Consider the following 14,441-nt stretch of genomic DNA (forward strand, 5'->3'; position numbering starts at 1 on the left):
TACGTAGATAGAAACGGCCAAAGTGCCAGAGGTTCGCTAAGAAATGTTTCGCGTAAAAAAAAAATCATGAGTTGGAAATCGGATACCGTGTCGGAGAAGGTAAGAACGTCATGAAAAGGAAATTGCCTATAAAGAAAGGAAACACTTACGCCGCATTGCTGTCTTAATATTAATAATAATTGTTGGGGTTTAACGTCCCAAAACCACGATATGATTATGAGGACGACGGCGTGGAGGCCTCCGTAAGATTCGGCCACTGAGGGCTCTTTAACGTGCGCCTAAACCTAAGCACACAGGCCTCAAACATTTTCGCCTGCATCGAAAATGCAGCCGCCAGCGACCGGGATTCCATCTCATAGTTTTCGGGTCAGCAGTCTGCCTAATAAAGAAGAAAAATCATCAAAACACATCCCACACTCCCGCTTCGCTTCGCTTTTTGTGTTCCTTCCTTCCTTACTTGTGGTACTACGCAGGCAATTTAGAACATGTTTTTGCGGGAGACATGCATCATGGCTTCGAACCATTGTGGCTGATATGGATTACTCTCCACAATTTATGCTCGTGTAGTAAACCGTTTCAAATAAACGAAAATAATCAATACTTTTTTGTGCTAATTAATTGAATGAATCGAATTTGGGTGCTCATCATCCGATGTCGCTTGGCTAAAAACAAGCTACGGTGAACAATTATCGGTCGGCAACCACCCAGTGTAGCGGGAAATTTTCACTTTCGTCAAGTACAGTAAAGTATGGTCAGCAATGTTACCCCTACATATATTCTTAAGTCGGATCTCTTGAAATCTACTTCACAAAAGCTTCGAGATGTACAACTGTGCTGCTTGGCGTGTCTTCCTCTCATTTCTCGGTAAAATGCTTATTTCTGAGTATGGATTGCCTCATGCACAAAAAATAATTCTTAGATTTCACTACAGATCCATCAAAGACGACGCATGCTTAATTTGGAGGATGCGAATTCGTATCCCGCCGATGGAAGGTCGTCCTTTGGTCCCCCTTTATCCCATAACTGCTGCGCTTTATTTAAAGCTATATAAATGACGGCCACTATAAGCTTCCCCTAACTTCGTTAACAAATTTCTGAGGTTTTACGTACCAAAACAACAATATGCTTAAGAGGCACACCGTAGTGGAGGACGCCGGATATTTTGAGCATTTCGTATTCCTTGACGTGCACTGGCATCGCACAGTGCACGGGCCTCTAGCAATTCCCCTTCATCAAAATGCAACCACCGCGGCCGGAATCAAACCCGCGTCTTTCGGGTCAGCAGCCGGGCGCCGTGACCACTCTACCACCGCGGCGGCGTTGCCTTTGCTTCATTGTCAGGATTGTGTGACTATACCTAACACAAATATACCCTTCATCGATTCTACTCTGACATTTATTGTTCTAGGCTGCCGAATTCACGGGCTACTTCGTACTCAAATATTGTGTAGAACTGCAATGTTCTCGTCGCAATAAATGAGAGAGCACCAATGGAGCGACAAAAATCGTTTTTATTTGTTCACGATTCAGTTTATGTGTTAACGAGGCTACCAAAAGTTACGTAATAGACGCAAACTACGTGAAATATATTTTTATCGCAATAATATCTTTCTCAATGTTACGCTCAACCGCTTATTTTGGCCTCATAGGCTCCATACTGCGTTTCAGTAATAACGCGTAATTGACATAGAGCAGCCGTTGCTGACATAATGGACAGCGGTTGCGGTCGCTACGCCAAACAGCACTTTCAATGTAGCCCCTGAAGTCGTAGCCGAGCTGGTGAACTTGAATGATCTGTAGATAATCCGGTTGCCCAGGTTTTGAAGCTTGCGCAAGTTGCCGGCCACCCGGTTCTTGCAAGTGCCGAAGTAGTAGTAGAGGTTGTTCCTTAGCTTCTTCAGCTGCATACAGGCATCAAAAACGCAGTTCGTTAAGCACGACCGGGTCACTCTCAACTTAAGGTGACAACATGAGTATATTAGCGCGAGTGAATTATTCGCATGCCTGTCATGCTCACCGATGCGTCTCTCGGTGCAGGGAAATTCGACCTAACTGTCTCTGACTAGCATTAATTTACTGCGCCGACAGTCGGCATGTCACGACAAGAATCGGAGAGCATTGCCAATAGTATAGACATCTACTTTGAAAGAAGCGTCGGGATTTTGCTCAGTGCCCTTATGACCGAGATATGGGTTCTTTTGACAATTGATGCAATTCTTAAATCTTAAGTGTTGTGACCGCACCAGAGCTCAACAGTATCTAGCTTTCTTTTCTGCAAGATCCTCAATTCGCTACCATACATCACGTAAGAAAACGGGGGCATTAAACTGTTATATTTTTGTATTGGGGCTATGATATTTGTTTTTCATATCCTCCAAAGCTCTCTGTTAGAGTAGCGAAGTGCCAGCGGCTGTCTACTTGTCATGACCAAAATCCTTATCTCCAATTGCAACGCTTAACTCGTAGGCGAAGTATTGCCATAACTGCAGTGAGTGGGTGAAGACGTTTCATGGTGTAGGATAAAGGCTTTAAATGATGACAGTGTTGCGGTAGGTAGAAATTAATTTTTACGATGCGTTCATGTCTTTCTAAATACCCAAGCTTTACGGCAACGACGCTTGCCTCTCAAGACATGACCCGAGAGTCATATTTTGAACAAGTGAGGACATGATGAGTTGATAAACGCCGCAGTTAGGTAAGTGGTTCACCGAAACATGACTGATGCCACATGTTTGTGTATAGTTTCGACAGTACTCGAGACAGCCGTGAAGCCAGAGTCAGGTGTTCATTTTTTAAGCGTGAAATGCTTTTACCTCCCGTTGTCGGCGACCTTCGAGTGACCTTGAGAGAAAAGCCAGCACCGTTATTCGGACTTTTAAACGAGATCATTTGGGTACGCAAATGAGACAATCCAGGCACTCAGAGAAGAACAAAACGAAACATCCGGCCAACCAGTGAAAAAACAATTAGGTCTCGCGGCACGGGTTCTGCCGCCTCTTCGAAAGATGGCGCCGCGCTGCGTGCGGCAATTGTTACCGTATATGACTCCTCTATGCGATGCACTAGGTATGCGTCGCGTCTTTGCAGCATGCACTAGAAGAACCCAAAGATTTTGTCCTTACAGCAAGAGAAAGAATGTCGTCCCAGTAGACCAGTTCAATGTGTGATGTGGTGTGGTGAGTTGGGTGCGCCTTTGCGAACATGCACTACACACTTTCTTAGATTGTGGCTGTATTATCGTCTCCAAACCATCTACTTTGTTGTTAGCCATTTCAAGTCGATATCTACTCTCGATTACAGGAGAGCCAGCCTTTTAGGGGCGAAGCTCCTTAAAGCGGCACCCTTTCGTCCCTCGTAGTCGTAGTAGTCGTAGTGCGTAACCAGTCGTAACGCTAGTACCAGATCTTGACCTCCAAGGTGGTGCCGGTGGGAGATTTTTCCTGTGCGTTGTTGAACAATAAAAAATTCGCAGCGTGCGCGTTAACTAAAAGCCGAATTCTTCTGTCTCTCATTCCCCATTAGCAGCCGTTGGCATGTTCCAGTAGAAACGAAGGTAGAAGTAGAAGTGTAAGTGTTAGCTAAAAGCCGACTTCTTCTGTCTCTCATTCCCATTAGCAGCCATTGTTTACCTCCAAGGTAGTGCCTGGTGAGATTTCTCCTGTGAGTGATTAAACAATAAAAATTTTGTTCAAAACGCCGATGACTGATGAAATAAACCAACGAAAGACGCCAGATGTTTTCTAAAAGCAAAACGAAAGAACGCCAAATGTTTCTAAAGCAAAACGAAAAGACGCCAGCTGCTTAACGAAACACGCCAGATGTTTTCTAAAGCAATGGTTTTCTAAACAATGAAAATTCACAGCGTACATGTAAAATTAAAGTGAGCTGCAAGTAGTCATAACTCTCATCGAACCTTTAGTATAAACGCGCCCGATCTCACGACGGTGATGATGTACTGGGGGCAGAATTCACGGAAGATTCACGGTTTACCGATGAACCTCCGCAGCTTCGCCCACTCATCATCATTCACTCCGTGGACATGCTGTGATTTTTTTTCTATACGGCATGTGCGAGTAGTATACGATAATGATAAGCAGCGACTAATAAGCGGACGGATATCGTCTTGCCTGCATCTCTCCAATGGAGACGACGTTGTCGAAAACCACCACGATGGCCTTTCCTGTGCACGGCGGGAAAGTGAGAGAGCCCAAGTAAAGGTAGTAGTTGGACGTCGAGTTCGGGAGCAGGAAGGCCATAGGAATGCGGGTCTCGGTCGTGTTGCCTCGCGTCGTCATGTGCTCTGTGGCGTTGATGAGTATGTCCAGGAATGGATTCGACACTTCCTTTTTCTGAAACCCAGCAGCGTTTTCGAGACAGCAGAGTCAGTTTCTGTGATGCATCCCTAATGCACTGACAACTGTCAACTTAATTTGCAAATAAATAAATAAATAGAATAAAATAAAATAAATAAATAAATAAATAAATAAATAAATAAATAAATAAATAAACGGAAAGAAAACAGCACTGCTGCGGAAAAAAATTTTTACAGAACGCTGTATCACGCACTTCGTGGCTTCATTAGAATTCGGATAATGCTACGAATATTTCTCTCAAGGCATCGGTCAGTGTATTCCTTTTTGCAGGTTTTCTAATGATCTAGTGGTTATGGTGCTCAAGTGCTGATTCGCGTGTCGCGGGATCGAATCCTGGGCCGCGGCGGGCGCATTTCGATTGAGGCGAAATGCTAGAGGCCCTTGCACTCAGATTTAGGTGCACATTAATAAACCCCAGGTGATCTAAATATCCGGAGCCTTCCTCTACGGCGTCCTTCAATCATAACGTGGTTTTGGGATGTAAACCCCCAACAATTATTATTATTATTAGGTCCTCTGATGAGCTAAGAAAGGGGGGTGGGTATGGTGCTCCTAGTGGACATCATCGTGTTTATGAACGATAAAGAAATGTGACACTTGGCGAGATTTCGTCGTTGCGGCAATAATGTAAATAACATATCTTTGCTTGAAGCGAAGTCGTTGACTGTGGGCAGCATCACATGCATGATACCTCTCTTGCTCATGCGCTATCGAACAATTTATTATTATTATTATTTAAACGAATGAGTCTTCCACGATAGTCGACAGCTCCAAATACATTAAAACAGCGCAGAAGAAACGTAACAATTAGTGGTTGATGTTTCGATAGGCCTAAGGTAGCATTCCCTGGCTTCGCTCACAAAGTCGATTTTCAGCAGCACACGTTCTTAGGCATAGCAACCTTGCGAACACATCGGTGTATGCTGTCTATTCATTCGCTCGTCACATACGGCCGAATAAATCCACACGGACCTAGACGTGCGAAACGCATTTAATTGACGTCTGATTGGCAAACGCGCAATAGGGAAACGGGACACCACACAAAAAGACCTATAAAGAATAGTTATCGTTGTCGTACAATTTAATCACATTATGTCAACCACAATTTCACAGATTTGTTATTGCTGCTGCTGTTACTGCTGCGGCTACGCATTTAACCGTAGCCGCAGCGTTTCACTGCGGCTACGGTTAAATGCGAGAGACGGAAATGGCATTTGACTGTTCATAAGTCGTTGAACGATTACTCTCACCCTGCTCTGGAGCTTTATGGACTTCGCTTTCACTAGTGAGCGAAAAGTCAAGCGATCCTGAACCGGCGTTGTATTGCCTTTGAGCGTCCGCGGCGGCCTTTTGCTACGGTGGTTCCTCTTGGTGCTTGCAAGCTTTCAGCTCCTATTGGCCTCGAGGCCCACCACTGGAAACGCCGGCGCCACCGTCGGCGTGACGTGCTTGGCAGGATCACGTGGTCTCAGCGGCCGCGTCGGCTGCTTGTGGCGCACTGCCGCGTGCTTTGAAAACGAGTTTCAAGTCCCACATGCGCTGCGGTCTGTTCAAATTCGGAAGTTTTCTCTCATTTCCTACTCAATTGAAACCATTGTAATAGAGTGGCTGCCTCCGAAGGCGACGAACATATGGGGCTCTACCGCTCGGTGCCGCAGTGCCGCGCTTACGCAAAGGAGCCCAGTGTCAGCCTGCACTGGTAACCGCGGGACAAGAAACAGCGTGAAGCATGGGTTGTAAAGCTAAGAACCGGCAAGTAGCCATCCGCTACGAGTTTTGTGTGCAACAAGCACTTCCGCGACGAAGACTTTTGCTACTGCGTCGGGCCTGCGATGTTCGGTGAGTAGCAGACAGCGCACACTGAGACGATGGCTCGCGCGCGCTTCCCGCCGGCAAATGATGCTTATCTGCCACAGGATGGTAAAAGCGCTACCTTTTACCACGTGCGATGCCATCTCAGAACCCTCCAATGCGACCTCTTGATCGTCGGCCCCGTGCTCAGCGTCCACAAAAATCGGCTGCAGATGCGCAAGTCATTGTTTAGATACGTTAAATTAAAAAAAAACGCACAAGGTCCCTTATGCATTCGTTACAGATGACTAGAAGGCGAAAGCCATCTTCTTGTCAGTCGATGTACTGATTCTCCCGCGCCCCGTCCAAAAGCGTTCTGCGCCTAACGCGGTTTTGCACGGCCTCCGTGACCGATCACGGAGGCCATGCAAAGCGACCATGACGTGTGAATACGTCATCATGTGACGTCACATTATGTGAGGTCATAATGACGCTACTATTTTGGCGATCTGTGACGTCATGATGACGTCATATGGTGACACCATCATGTGACGATTATTTTTTGCATCACTCGTGTTGACGCCGCCGACGCGGGACGCCGACGGGCAACCTTCTCATTTGATGAGGCATGCATTGCTTCATAAGCTACATAAATTTTGCATTGCCTCCGTGATCGGCCCACCGGCCAACCCCATGTATTTTCTTGGAGCCTCATTTATTTACGTGGGAAAGATGCCACCCTGTTGGCGTTAGACACGACACTGCTGCCAAAATTGCTGGGGTACTCGCCAAATAATTACTATCCTGTTTTGCGGCTGCTGGTTGCTGCAATAACTTCTACTTTATTCACCGCTATTTCAAGTTCATGTGGGTCCTAGTTCACAGCCGACGTTTGCAGAACAAGTCCGGCAAACGTTACTGTATTTTCTTTCTTTTCCTAGGCGTCGCATGCTACTACATGCTCGGTCTCGTAGACTGGTTCTTCTTCCACCAGCAATCTCGAAGTGGTGAAGCTTTGGTCTATGAATTTGTTGATGACAGAGAGCGGCAAGTTCACTGGAATGCAAACGAAACGATAATTAAGGAGCATTAAAAAAAGGCGTCGCATTTGCTCACGTTTTGTGTGAGCACCAAACGAAACGAATGCGCGGAATAAAGAAACATAAGCAGCGGCATTTGCCCGCTGAGAAGACCGATCAATACGCAGTGCGAGACAACTTGTCAAATGACATTGAAACGTACCCGAATTTAGACCGAAAAAGAAAAAAAAAAAAAACACTGAATCGTCGGGACGGCAGATACAAAGTTGCCATGCGCACCGAAGCCGCAGTTGTAAGGAAATTGTTTTTGAACTGCTCAGATAGCATCCGCGCTACAGTAGTTGTTTGTTTACTCACAAATTCTCATATTTTGCGGCCTAAAGTTCACAGCGCGGTGCCAAAATGCGCTCGTAGCAAAAGCGAAACCATCAGTATACGAACATACATGCAGACGCTCATACATGCAGAGGCACCGTCAGTCGTCGCGAAACCGTGCGATCGCTGGCTTGATGCTTCTTTCTGTAATGCTCCGCTTGGTTATACAGGCAGTCTACTCTAACGAGATATTTCACGTAGTTTGCACTCAGCGAGTCACTATCTTTCACGCAAGAAGCCGGTTCAGGGGTCTCCAACGCGGTGACAGCGTGAAGCGGGTGCTCGGTTTTCTGCAAAGAGACAGCGACTGTAGACTATCTTGTGCATCCAGTTCGTCGAAAATGATTATTTTGACATTAAAGGACACAGTTCGTTTCGAAAGTACTTACAGAAATGCCCTGGAGGGCTTCCGCGAGGTGTTTTTGTAGAGCGCCGACAGCAAAACCTATGGGGAGCGCGCCGGCGGTATCCTGCCTAGCACGCAATCGAGGCGCGTCCGATAGAGGGCGACTCCGTAACTCCTCGAGGCCAATAGCAGCGTTAACGCGTGTGCCATGTTACACGGTATATAGCCCTCAAAGTGAGCTCTTACCTCAAAGAGGATTACGAATATGGCCAACCCTTTGTCACGCCGAAGGCAGTCGGTAGGCGTTGGCTTCTCGCAGGACATCAGAAGCTGGAGCTGAGGAAACAGCAGAAGTTCCCACACATATCTGTGTGCTTTACGCACACTCTTTTTTGTAAAATCCATCGCTAGCATATCTAGACCTGCCACTTTGCATGAGTACTGGTGGCACCTAAAATAAACTTCATTACCCAAGGTCAAACAGAACAGTAACCTTCAGATGCTACGATGTTTACCGGGGCAGAACGTGCTGCAAAATGCCCCACAAAACGTGTCTGAAAGATTGTAGCAAGCTTTAAGACAGGTTTCCTATTTCTTGACAAGGCTAAACGGACCTTCAGCACTCGCGCTTGCTTTTTATAGATTCACCCACTTTTACTGCTTTATTTATTCTTACGCCCTAAGTAATATGTTTCAGAAATTACGCGGATGGACTTTTTCGGAACCTGTCACTATATAGACGAAAAATAAGAATCGATAATGCCCTGCATCGCTGCAAACGCGGCCTGTTGGGATGGGTTTATCGTCGGTTTTCGATTACTCGACGCAACCGCCCCAATACTATGATCTTCCAAGCTTTGAGTACCAATAGGTACCAAGCTGCGGGCTACGCGTACCAAGAAACGCGTGGCTCACAGGTTGATGCTTAATTCGCACGTAAAGCAACAATGTTCAGCATGAGCGGTTCTGCATGGACGGCTTGATGTAGTCATCGTAATAAACGGCGCGAAAAACTAGAGACGAAATTGAAGAACAACACGGGACGATGAATACACATCAACTAGCCAACTTACCACTCTCTTGAGCTTGATGTACACTGGAATCTTGTTACCTGCCGTCAAACTATCTATATCGCAATGAACTCATCCCGACAGACTCAAAGCGTTTCACTGCGGCTACGGTTAAATGCGAGAGACGGAAATGGCATTTGACTGTTTATAAGTCGTTGAACGATTACTCTCACCCTGCTCTGGAGCTTTCCTTTGCGACAGCAGCCCCACAACGCACAGGCAAAAGAGTGGTAGGAGCAAAATTGGACAAATATGATAAACCCTCGCCATGACATCAAATTTCTTATCGCGTGGCATTAATTTCCCGCAGTCTCAAAGCTTCCAAGTGCGCATGCACTTCATGCTGTAAGATATCAAACTCGAAGCGTGCTTTCGTGTCTCTTATTATTTCATTTTCTTCGTGCCCCTAGCAGTCGATGACGGCGAAACTGGGCCGATAAATGAGAGACGACATAGCGCCTTCCCTCTGGCTAGTGCACGGTGATACGAGCATCAGTTGACGTACCTCGGCGTCGTAGTAGCGTCCATCGAGCGTGTGCTCCGAGCCGCGCTCGCTCGTCTCGTTGCCGAAGCGGAAGACGGCCTTGGACAGCGTGTAGCGAGCGGGCAGCGGGCCACCGTACGACTCGAGATGCGCATGCTCGGGCGTGATGTAAACTGCGTTGCATTAAAGAGTAGATTCAATGCGCACTCTCAAACATCGAAGTGATCGCATTCTTTCTCTCGGGAGTTTCAGTACGACCTGCGTCATTCATTTAGTGCGTATGCTTACGGCAGCAGAACGTTGGTTCGAATTGCAAGCTATACAGAAAAACTTACTCTCAAAGCAGTAGCCGCTTTGTACTATACCGTAAATTCGTGCACTTTAACTGTGCACCACGCCACTGTGGTGCAGTAGTTATGGTGCTCGACTGCTGACGCTCAGGTCGCGGGATCGAATCCCGGCCCCGGCTGCCGCGTTTTTGATGGAGGAGAAAATGCTTGAGGCCGGTGTACTTAGGTTTAGGCGCACGTTGAAGAACCCCAGGTGGTCTAAATTTCTGGAGTACTCCGCTACGTCGTCTGTCATAATCATATTGTGTTTTCGGGACGCAAAACCCCAGCAATTAGGCTATTATATGTTTAACTCTAGCCGCACGATTACTTGGATAAGTGTCACAAGGCCGCTTTAACCAATGAGTCAACTCTAAGAGCGGTGGTTAATGAACTCCCATATTGACTCCCTTTGGAGAGTTGCAGTTCTCGGTGCTAGAACTGATTTATCTCTTCTTCCTTTCGCGCCGCACGCTTACGGGCGTGTCCCTCCATTCTCGACCTTGAAGCGGAAGGGCACGTTGTAGCCGAGGAATGCAATGGGTCCGAAGCTCTTGAAGCTGGTCTGCAAGAAGTTGATGTTGATGGGTGACTGGCCAGGATTGCCGCATGCCTTCTCGAAGTGTGGCCATGCGTCCTGATCTGCGGGAACAGAGCAACTAAATCCCAACATCCACGCGCATTTAATGCAGGTACCGCAGTAAAGAGATATGCCAAAATCTTAAGGCGTCTGAACACTAAACTCTTGCTAGAGATAGATATACCAAAGTCTTGTTGAAGCCGATAAAATAAAGAATAATATTGCAGCCGCAGGATTATTGTTGGTAGCGTGCAGGCTGTTTGCCAGACAGACGCGGATCATTATGATACAGCGTAATAAATTTATGGAAATAAGTTTAACGAAAGCTTGAAATAAAGCGAGTGTACCTTTTAGAAAATGGAACATTACCGTTAGTAGTTAAGACTATTTCGGCTTGTAAATGAGTGACAACGCAAATTAGGCAATTTTCTAGCAACCCTTTCGGTGCGATTGCTAGGATTTAAACGGTCTGACCCCTCTGCGAGCCATTCGGTGTTTATTTCTATGAGCGCACATTTGAAACCACTGTTACACCAGCCACGGTGGTCTAGTGGTTACTGTGCTCGACTGCTGACCGGAAGGTCGCGGGATCGAGTCTCGGCCGCGACGGCCGCATTTTCGATGGACGCGAAAATGAGGCCCGTGTACTTATATAGGTTTAGGTGCACGTTAAAGAACCATAGGTGGTCGAAGTTTCCAGAGCGCTCCACTACAGCGTCCCTCATAATTATATCGTGGTTTTGGGGCGTTAAACCCCAACAATTATTACTATAAACGTTTGTTACGCTACTGCAGCGCGATTTGCACGAGCAGACGCCGACGAATTGTGATTTTGGTCACATTACTAGTAGCTGTTAATCAGTGAGAAACGACTAGATCGAAAACAAGGAGCTTCATGAAACGTATTTGTGAATGACAACGCCTTTAAAGTTAGTCTTCATTTCTCTGGACGCATCTTACAAGCATGGATTTGCGATCTTATCGATGAGTGATCATTAGGGAAATGTAATATTATTGTTCACAAACTGCACCGTAACTTGTAATCACGTAGGTTATGTTAGTTTTGTGCAGTAAAAGATATTTCACATACTCTACATTTCTAAACCGACATGACTTGCTCGATTAACGCGGTATCTTACGAAAGTGTAGCGCTTCCTCGGGCAGGTCTAGTTTTCTAACTAGCGATCCTAACCGCAAGGGGGCAAGAGAGGTGCATTAGTGTCGCAACTATAAACGTGACTAGCCAAACAAACGAAAAATACATCAGAGCAAAATCACGAGCCAGAAAGACACACTTACTTTCTGAAAAATTGGGGTCCGTATTGGTCACGTTGCCGCAGTACGGCGACTTGTAGGCCCATCTACCGCCGTCGCAGTACTCGCGCCCTAAATAAAAAAGAAAACGAAAAAAGGTAAGAAGTGTTGTAAGAATAAATGTTTCCAAATTGCCATGCATATATGACGCGCCTCTTTTTACGTTTATTGCGATGGTAAGTATACAGGCGTATTACAGGAAGCAAACACCAAGGCATGTTGAAGCTGTTGGCACCATCGTGATGTCACTGGGCGAATTAAGATTTTAGGTCTCAAGAGAAGCGTGAAGTGGACATTGCAATCGCACAAACGCTTGAACACCTACATACACACGCACACGCGCTTACGCTGTGCAGCTCTGTACACATGCCGCACCGTGGGGCATATTTATGTCTCTGTAAAGCGACAGCAAACGTCAAGTAAAATCTATACATGCGACGGAGTTTGCGCAATAACAAAGGTGAACGGTTATCCTTCGCTCAGTTCTCATGGACCATACAGATGCGAAGCCTGTAACGCCACAAGTACGCTCTTAAACGCCATTAGCCTTTCCCCCTGCGCCTGAACTTGAAGTCACGGCTTCGCTTGAACGCCTGCTGTCATTGCAACTCCTGAAGTGAACGCGCCAAACGAGACGCAAATAGCGTCTTAAGAATCTTGATGTCAGGAGTTACTTTTTCACCCGGACTTTGCCATTCGATGTCATCGCTTCAAGTTAAGGGACATTTCTGAATACGGTGGTAACCATCGCAGTCGCTTTTCATGCGTGGCCTTCGAAAACAATCACTAGACTCCTCCCCGTAAACGTACCGTAAACGTACCTATATCACATTCCAAAATGCAGTAGCAGTTCTGGAGTTAACAATCGCGACTCATAGTTTCGGAATGCTTCTAACAAGCCACTTCTTGCGCTTCATAAGACTGCTATTTAATAACAGGCCGCTTCTTGCGCTTCATAACACTGCTATGCAAATATCGGGCAGATACAAGCTTTCGTGTTCTTTATTTAGAAAACAGATTTTAAGTAGCCATAGGAACCACAATGGCTTTCCGGCAGTGTCTTTTTCCTCTCAATGAATAAGCAACGCAACAAACACATTAGAAGAAAGAACTAATGCTGTACGCTATATGTGAGTACATGAGAACGGCCTGCATGAACGTATTGAAAGTTGTACAACAGCATTTTTATCCTAGCACAATTTCAGCGGCTGCAGTTGAAGCATACGGTAATAAATTTGCAAGCAGCAGACCAGCCGCACAGAATGAGGGGGCGCCGCTTGTGACGTGCACTTACATCCTGCCACCGGAATGATGTCGGCCAGGGAGCGGTGCACGGCGAATCTGTGGTATAGACCACTACCGTGTGCTGTGCCTGGCATGTACGCACAGACCAGCCAGGTGGTCACCAGCGCTGGACACGCTGGCAGGCCTCGCCTTTGATGCTGAAAGCCTCTCTGGAAGAGATTATGTATTATCGCGTGACTTAACTGCAGAATATCGTCCCTAAATTATCATATTCACTAAATCCGTATAAACTTTAGAAGGTTTCATATGAAATGCTTGACGTTCCTTACAGGTAATTTAGCGCATTAAACATGCAAGATAGATAGATAGATAGATAGATAGATAGATAGATAGATAGATAGATAGATAGATAGATAGATAGATAGATAGATAGATAGATAGATAGATAGATAGATAGATAGATAGATAGATAGATAGATAGATAGATAGATAGATAGATAGATAGATAGATAGATAGATAGATAGATAGATAGATAGATAGATAGATAGATATTTTAATGGTATTCCCGGAGATATAACCCCTCGTTCAATATAAGAACATGTATGAGGCCAGATAGAACTAGTATATCTTCGTATAAGGTGTCTTAAGAAGCCTGTCTGAATATACTGGGTACCCGAAGATTGTACCCACTGTCCCCCTCTAGCGCTTCCAAAATAAACGAGTATTCGGTGTCAGCCTGGTTTCTGCTAGGGCTGCAAGAAACACCGTCTTTTACACAACTCTTCCACACCTCTCTCTGGTCTCGAACATAACAAATCAGCTGTCTTTTTAACAGATGACGTCGTGTCCAATGCTGTTAGGCCTAGCACTAGAGGGTCCCACATCAGGTTGACATAAACATAACTTTGTTATGGCTTGTATGATTAGAGAGTGCGTGCTCATGCTAAGAGCTGGTGAAACTCACGAGCAGGCCTCATCTTGTCGGGAAGGGTGCCTTTGTCTCGATGGTTGGGCCAGGAGCCAGACGTTAACCAACCTCAACGTTGCGCCTTTCTTCTTCTTCTGTTTTGGCACGCGACCAGAACGTGAGTAAACTGCTTACGTCTTCCTCCTTAGCGTGAAAGTGCCATGCGCCGGCAAAATGAACGCTAGCATTGTAAATAATCGATACACTTGCTTGAACGCTGACTTTACAGCGAAGCTGCTAAGCATTTCGTTATGCCGTGAGGCAACACCAGAAAACTATCATCATCATGAACCGGCATGCTCTCTCTTCATCCTCTTCTTCATCTTCCGCGTCACTCCCAGGTTGCGTGGCCAAATTTGTACGGCGTCGTATGCAATAACTCTGACACGCGAGAGAACGAGTACAGAGAGACAAAGAAAGAAAGAGAGAGAAAGAAAGAGAGAAATGGAGGGGAAGAAAGGGAAGAAAGAGAGAAAAAGATAGAACGGCATAGAAAGAAATAGACGGTGAGAAAGAGATAGAAAGA

At 46.0% G+C, this 14,441-nt stretch overlaps 1 protein-coding gene across 1 annotated transcript; it reads right to left on the bottom strand.

The window, feature by feature from the left end:
• Window positions 1–4,100: 4,100 nt before the first annotated feature.
• On the bottom strand, window positions 4,101–13,138 carry LOC119391216 (carbonic anhydrase 12). Its single transcript, XM_037658890.2, has 6 exons — window positions 12,997–13,138; window positions 11,688–11,774; window positions 10,292–10,450; window positions 9,501–9,652; window positions 8,172–8,261; window positions 4,101–4,349 (listed from the first exon to the last, which is right to left on the bottom strand). Exons 1-6 carry the CDS (start codon window positions 13,079–13,081, stop codon window positions 4,101–4,103), a joined length of 822 nt encoding a protein of 273 aa, XP_037514818.2. The 5' UTR covers window positions 13,082–13,138.
• Between the last annotated feature and the right edge of the window lie 1,303 nt (window positions 13,139–14,441).

The sequence above is a fragment of the Rhipicephalus sanguineus genome, chromosome 4, assembly GCF_013339695.2.
Source record: "Rhipicephalus sanguineus isolate Rsan-2018 chromosome 4, BIME_Rsan_1.4, whole genome shotgun sequence".
NCBI classification, from domain to species: domain Eukaryota; kingdom Metazoa; phylum Arthropoda; class Arachnida; order Ixodida; family Ixodidae; genus Rhipicephalus; species Rhipicephalus sanguineus.

What these genes read in the sequence shown, in the direction of transcription:
- LOC119391216 (XM_037658890.2), bottom strand. Translation starts at nt 13,081, where the DNA reads ATGCCAGGCACAGCACACGGTAGTGGTCTATACCACAGATTCGCCGTG. An exon ending in CATCATTCCGGTGGCAGGAT is followed by an intron (nt 11,775 to 12,996) that starts GTAAGTGCACGT and finishes TTTTTTATTTAG; the next exon opens with GGCGCGAGTACTGCGACGGC. An exon ending in GGACCCCAATTTTTCAGAAA is followed by an intron (nt 10,451 to 11,687) that starts GTAAGTGTGTCT and finishes CTGTTCCCGCAG; the next exon opens with ATCAGGACGCATGGCCACAC.